General features: G+C 41.9%; 1 protein-coding gene across 1 annotated transcript in view; it reads right to left on the reverse strand.

The window, feature by feature from the left end:
• Window positions 1-3,907: 3,907 nt before the first annotated feature.
• The window catches only part of LOC134444804 (leucine-rich repeat LGI family member 3-like), a 6,719-nt gene continuing 3,126 nt past the window's right edge, over window positions 3,908-7,500 (reverse strand). Inside the window, exons 4-6 of the mRNA XM_063194000.1 lie at window positions 6,651-6,879; window positions 5,162-5,311; window positions 3,908-4,261 (exon numbers count right to left, since the gene is read on the reverse strand). Coding sequence (XP_063050070.1) covers window positions 3,908-4,261; window positions 5,162-5,311; window positions 6,651-6,879 — 733 coding nt within the window. The remainder of the gene's footprint in view (window positions 4,262-5,161; window positions 5,312-6,650; window positions 6,880-7,500) is intronic.

Raw genomic sequence — 7,500 nt, forward strand, 5'->3', positions numbered from 1 at the left:
ACTCATTACATGTGTGTGTATGTGTGTGTGTGTGTGTGTGGGGGGGGGGGGGTGTTGTAGGGGGTTATGTAGGCTATGGAATAGCGGACGACGAGGTGTCCCGATATCAAGGGAAAATGATGGACGAGGCGGAGCGTTCTAAACAGCCCGACGGCGCAGCCGAAGGGCTGTTCGCTTTGCCAAGCATTTAAGTATTAATTTATTAATATGTTGATCTAAGGCTTCGTGAGAAAGTAGATTCACCACTGCGCTTGGTACGTTGCTATGGGCATCACTTCCTTATCTAGTGAGACGCGCCTCTATCGGAGGCATGTAAGGACGCGTGCAGAATGTTGGAGTGACTTGACAACCAAATGCGATAGAATTGACAACTGGGTTTTTGACTTGACAACCAGATGCGATAGAATTAGTAACGGGGTCTTGACTAGACAACCAGATGCGATAGAACTAACGACGCGGTCTTGACTAGACAACCAGATGCGATAGAACTAGTAACGGCACTTTGCCAGAAAGTTAGAAAAGAAGCAACTTGGACGCCCGCATGACATCATAGGTGTCCTGCTACTGGGGAATAAAGGACACCTGCTCAGCCAATCAGAAGACGTTCCGTCTGCTCACTGGGTGATAAATATAAATATTGACAAAAAATATATTAGAAAAAGTATAGAAGTACTAAAAAAACAATGGCACAATTGGTGCAACATAAATGTATTAGTACAGTAGACAAATCATATCAGAAGTATGCAACATTTCAGAGGCACAGTTAATGGAAAGACTAGACGGAAAGAAAATCACTAACTTGCACAAATATCCATGTAATGAGAGGCTCACAAAGTCTAAAGTGCGTAACATTGACCAGTTACATACAGTAGGTGCAAAGACTTAATGAGATATTAGGGAATTATGACCAGATTGGTATTCAGTTGCACAGAATGTTTTCCTACAAAAGCCCCTCTCCCCCCAGATTTACACCCCCAGACTTACACCAGGGGCTTTGCAGAATTTAAATATCAGAAATGGGTCACATCTTCACTAAAAGTTTGCACATACACTGTTCCTCACACTTGCACTAGCCATGAAATATTACGTGCATGTGCAGGGGATGGGTAGAGTAACTGTAGTGTCCTACCTATTTCAGATGTATTACCTATAGGGGGCGCATCATACCTAAGCACTGCTCAAGCTTGCACAGTAATTGTCAAGTCCTTTTGGGAAACACGCACCAGGACAAATCTGCTTTGAGGTCCCTTTTCTCCCTTCTCCTTACTTTCATCTTTGCATGAGGGTGAAGAGTGGGACAGAAAATGAGTGGGAGAGAGAGATGGTGGAGGATCGGGGAATGACCCAGGTAGGGAATCAAACCTGGGTCGCCCTCGTAGCAGTCAAGTACCCAGCCAACTAAGCCACGGCTGGCTCAGCATAACTGTGTTAAGGCTGCACTCATGGCAACCAGTAATGCATTCCTGGGCAAACACTGTAGGCCATACGTAAAATACTTATAGACGAAACAGCAAATTCTGACTTATTGTAAATACATACGTACTGTACAACAACACTCTGTTCGTTTTTTTTTTCCTGTAATGACGGCAAAACTTGTTGGGTTAATTGTTATGTTCCGAATTATTTGTGAGTCTCTGAAGTAGACTACAGTCTGTGGTGCAAATATTTCTCATTAAACCTTAATTGGTAAGAGAAAAAAACAGTGTGAAAATGCTGTGAGCCAACATAAAGACGAACATGGTTAGACTTTATTCTTCTGCTCATAGTTACAGTGCAACAAAGTATGAAGTGACATGTGACATTATGCATTTATACTGTACCTTACTGTTAAGAGGATTAGGGTTTGGGTATGGTACATAATATTACATGCTGACACATGTAGTTCAACACTTTCAAGAGAGAATGTCAACCAACAACAACAACAAACAAACAAAAAAAACTTTTGGGGCTTTGTATTGCTATTTACGTAAATTTAATGCAAATGTATAGTACACCAATGGATGGTGTGTGTTAGATGCATGTGTTTTTAATTAAAGTAAGTGTAGGCACCAATGAAAAGTGTTAATTGATTGACCACAGTAAAAGTAATTTCCTTAAAATTAAAACTGACATACAGTATCACCATTGTTTTCTCACAGCATAAGATTATATAAGCCATGCACGCAAGGTCACAGTATAAGGATGAAAGAAATATTCTCATCATGGCATGTTGGCCACGAGCCAAAATAGACTATATAGTATTTGGTCATTAGAGCGCTGCTGAATACACACATGTTAATTGACCTCATTTATATGCAATAACAGTCATTAATCTCAAGATTACACTGCATATACAGTAAGAGAGCTACATGCATTTTGAAATCAATACATGATAATTGCTGGCAACAGATGAAGGAGTAGGCGATGTGCAATGCAATGGTGTACACTTTGGTCTTGACTGGTAATCTGGCATACAGGGCATTTTTCACCTTGGTGACCAGCCAACAATTTAGAGGGGGCTAGCCCATTGGTCCATCTTCAATATAGACAGTGGGCTGAACCAATGGTGTGAAAGCAGTCTATGTGTGAGGAGCGAGTTGAAGCCAAAAATGCTCTGTCCATCCCTGCGAAAAAGACATGCCCTTCAGTTTCTAATGCTGCTCAGAAAATCTCGATCTTCTGTGAAGTAGCTGACAAAGCATTCTGTGAAGGTCATTCACCACCATTTTTTGTTTTCAAGTTTGCACAGCAAGGGTATTCCAAGAGCATGGTCATCATCTGTCTACCTCTCCCTTCTCTCGGATTGGTTCCCTACCTCAAGGCTAGCGCTTTGGGACGATCATCCATGCTGTCTTTCAGATCGTAACGATCACAGAAAGCTGCATGGGTTTTCTCAGGTTACTAAGAGATTACCTGCAGGTGTCATTCAGTAATGGCAACGAGGATTCCAGGCCCTTCTATTAGATGATCTACCACTCACTCAAGGTTAACTTAACCTGGTTTAGTACTGAGCCTGCCTCTTGGAATACACCACATGGATATTCAAGGTCAATCCTAAATCCCAATCCTTACGGTATTCCTACACCCCTGAGCCGGGGATTCTGCCATGTTCTATTCATTTGTCAGTGCTGAAATGTATTATTTGCAATGCAATGACGATCAGCATGTTTGTTTAAGTGTTACAGTTCCATCAAGACTGGATTGAGATGTCATCACATACGGAACTTGAGTTAGTATATTATTGATGTTATTTCAACTATACCTTTTATACGTAGACTATATATTTATATTGCTGAGAGAGATTTGAAATCTAGAGGACCTGATTACAGAGATGCGGGCTAAGTGTTTTGCTAAGTCTGTAACTCCAAAGTCCATACATTGTGTAATCCTGACTTTTCTCGATCTGGATCTACATTCAAAACCAACTAACCAACAAACAAACAAACAAACAAACAAATAAACAAAACAACTCTGTCATACAGTGAGCTTACTTTCAGACATGTAGCAGCAGCTAATGGAAAACCCCATCTGTTTTTCTATCATTTGTTATTATGATTAGTTATTATTATTATGATTAGTTATTATTATTATTATTATTATTATTATTATTATTATTATTACTATTATTATTATTACCCTCTTGAAACCAAGCCACGACATCTCTAAGGGTTATTTAAAAATGATGATCAAATCTTCAAGTTTCTTTTGTTTCAGACATAACAAAACAAACTTGAATATGTGATATGTAGTGGGGATTTTTAAAGTGGGGGTACGCGATTTGTGACTTCATCATGTCAACCCCATTTTTGTATTCAAACACAGATATTTTTTTGCGTACCCCCGCGTACCATGTCCACTATACCCCTGGATATAACTTTAAGACATAAGGAACCTCATACATCTATTATTGATTATCATTATGGATTAATTATTTGGCGCTGAGATCCACCACCAGGTGCTGGTAGGCCAGGGTCTTCCCCTTGAAGCTTGCGGCCAATAGTATATCCTTGTTGTCCACGGAGATGAGGCTGAAGCCTCGCGGGGCCAACAGGTTCAGCTCCTGGAAGGGCTGGTAGCGCTGTGTCAGGTCGTCCCACAGGTAGACCCGGGAGAAGGAGTAGTCGCTGCCCAACAGCAGGTACTGCCTCTGGCCCACGGCGAAGGGGTACACAGCCATGGAGCCCCGCGACGGCAGCGTCTGGATCTCCACGAAGCGCTGGGGACCCTCCCAGCGCAGGATCTTGGAGTCGCCAATGAAGCGCGTCAGGCACAGGTACAGCACCTAGATCATAATAACAATAGCAGCAATATGAGTCATAATGACATTGTTGTTATTATTATTATTATCTAACACTGTGCGGTCCGGTTCTCGATTCTGATTGGCTGATAGCTGTGGTCAATCGAGCGTAAACCTACACCTTCCACCTGAAGATTCTATGCGCGTCCAAGTTAGACCAAGCACATCTACGTCGGTAACAAGAATATTTTGCAGTTGGGTTAGGGAGTCATCTGTGCATCTTTGCACCATCTGTGGTTGGGGTATCAGTGTGATTGCAAAGACATTTCATTTCTACGGTGTTCATCGCCTCCTTGTCAAGTTTTTTGTAGCGAGTGTGTGTCTGGCAGCGCGACGCATGAACGCATGCCGAGTAACATTGCCGGAGTAACTACAATCCCTTCCTCAATCGCAACGGATCAAATTAATTGTTATTAAAGAAATTTGGTCAGCGATTAAGTGTAACAGTGTTAGATAAGCAATGAGGCACTTGAGTCTGTGGGTTGTGCTCAATTGATATCTCAGAGGTTGTAGAGACGGAACATCTTCAAGAGTCTTCCTGAAGTTCAGTGGCCGAAAGCTGAACTCTTTTGACAAAAGTATTTGCAAAGCATAGTATATACCAGGGAGGGCTCGAGGGCCATTTACGGCATTTGAGGCTGTCTTATGGGGCCCCCAAAATAATTTTAATGTTATGTAGTTTCACATGAAATTTGACATGTTTTGTTAAAAAAAAAAGTTAGAAATTACATTTGTAATACAATTAAGTTATATTTTCAGGGGACTTAGTGAATCTGGGGTTAGGCCTAAAGTGCAGGAGGAAATCCTGGTTAGTGTACAGTACGTCCCTTCAAGGACTCAAATGGAGCATTAACAACAGGCATCAATTGGACAGGCACACAACACCTTGCGGATCCAGAAGTGCTTCACCATCTGCACATCCGCTGTGTCTGCGATCTGCGAGAAGAAGGCGAACTGGCGTTGGCTGCGGTTCCACTGGTACACCACCGGGGGCTGCGACGCGCTGGACAGGATTAGCCGCGGCTTGCCCTCCACCTAGACCACAGGACAGACCACAGACCGACAGAGTAGAGGTATAGTATATAATAACAAAGTAGGTATTAACATGTAACATTATTTATTATATGGTTGTGATGTCATCGGTCGAATGCTCCATTCATTTCAACGGGGCTCCCCAACGTTCGCACGTCTGTTATTTTTCGATAACGGACTTGATGGTCTATAACAGACCGCTGTCAATGGCAACAACTCTAATCAGCTGCTGTGATGGACCACACCTGTTGTCCTGGCTACCTAGCTGCTGCCTAGCGGTGTTCCACAACGGCACTGTTTTGTTTTGCGCAGCAACAATCTTACCATTAAATAGGCCTAAAGAAATGTCCCCGCCATGTGTAAATCATTTAAGTATATCCATAAGCGGGTTAACTTTCGGCGAGTCGGTCGCTTTGTGGAATAGCAGCACTTCAGAGAGAACAAGACCCCTCCGCTCCGCGTCGGGGTCTAAAGATTCTCTCTGTCGTGCTGCTATTCCACGGTAGCGACCTTCTCGCCGAACGTTAACCCTTACATAACATGCTCTCTTGGCTAGGGCCCACTTGAAAAAGAGGCAGCTGCCTCAATGTGATTACCGTAGTAAAATAAAGAAGAAACACTGTACCTTAGGGTTAGGGTTAGGGTTAGGATATGTACAGTGAAAGTATATAATATTACATAAAATAACTTCAAATGTAGAGTCTTTGTATTGCTATTTGTGTAACTTTAAGGTAAATGTACACCTGCACCTAGCCCATAGGTAGCACCGACATTCAAGCGAAAGGGAGTTTTTCCTCACCCCTGATGCCACCAGGGGCCGCACCTGAGCGCCCAATCTCTGTGTGACTATCTATGACTTATGATAGGCCCAGCCACTATGAACCTTACGCATCTAGGAATCCTGGTCCTAACCTACGTTAACCTTTTGACTCTACAATCTCTATCTACCTCTTCTTCCTCTGCCTTCCTGCTATTTCTGCCTCTCCTCTATACCTCTCCTTTTAAATCCATCTCTAACAATGATGTTTTTTCCCATTTGTTAAGCACTTTGAGTTACATGCCTTGTGTGACACAGTGCTATACAAATACAATTATTATTATTATTATTATTATTATTATTATTATTATTATTATTATTATTATTATTATTATTATTATTAGGCAAAGTCGAAGTAGAAGTAGAAGAAAAGTAATAACCCTAATTACAGTAGGTACCCATTGGGTACAGTGGGGTGATTGGTGTAACAACTATGTAATATAATAGTGTTGTCTTTACAATGTGTATTTACTTCTACTTCATTCATTACACTTCTGGATACCGGACATTATGTAAAGGACTAACCTCTAGGAACTCCACGTGCGTGTCTCGGTGCCATGGGTGCAGCGACTGGTGGGAGTAGAAGCCATTGCTGTTCCATCGGTAGATGCTGGTAGAGCCGGCCTTGGAGCTGTCCACCACCGCAAAGTACCAGTCGCCCTCAATCTGGAACGTCTCCACGAAGTTGGGTTTGCGCACTCGCGTCGTGTCGATGTCTTGGATCTTCACGAACCGTAGAGGACCTTCTTCCCATCTGTGTGAATGTGTGCGTGTGTGTGTGTTTATTTGTTTGTTATTTACTTTCAACAAGCTCAAAACTAGGAAAACTGATGATGCGCCCAAAACATTTGTATCCAACTTCTGTTACACTATTTGTAGATTAGACAAATGACGAAGTGTGACTTTAATGTTGTTGCTTTTTTCATTTATGAGCTGTTAGATCACATCAGGGTACAAATGCTTTACTCTATGTTAAAGGATAAATTCAGTCAATTTCAACATGCAATTGTAATGCTTTCACTACCCTGGTCAGTACCTGATGTTTTTTTTTCTTCTTCTTCAGCCTTTTCTGAGATCCAGGTCATTGTAATGGGGGAAGTGGTTTGTTTACATTTCAAAAAAACATTTTTATTTATTCCCAAAAACATCCAAAAGGTTATACAACATCAGCAGACAACTAGCAAACAGTGGTACCTTTTGGGAAAATATTTGGAGTTGGCCTATGTTATTTAAAAAAAACAAACAAACAAACAAACGCTGCCCCCATTAAAATAGCTCTTATCTCGGAAAGGGCTGAGCCGAAAAATGTGGCATCACCGGGTACTGACATGTCAAGGGTAGCATGAGCAATACAACAGCATATTGAAATTGACTG

This window comes from Engraulis encrasicolus, chromosome 3 (assembly GCF_034702125.1).
Source record: "Engraulis encrasicolus isolate BLACKSEA-1 chromosome 3, IST_EnEncr_1.0, whole genome shotgun sequence".
NCBI classification, from domain to species: domain Eukaryota; kingdom Metazoa; phylum Chordata; class Actinopteri; order Clupeiformes; family Engraulidae; genus Engraulis; species Engraulis encrasicolus.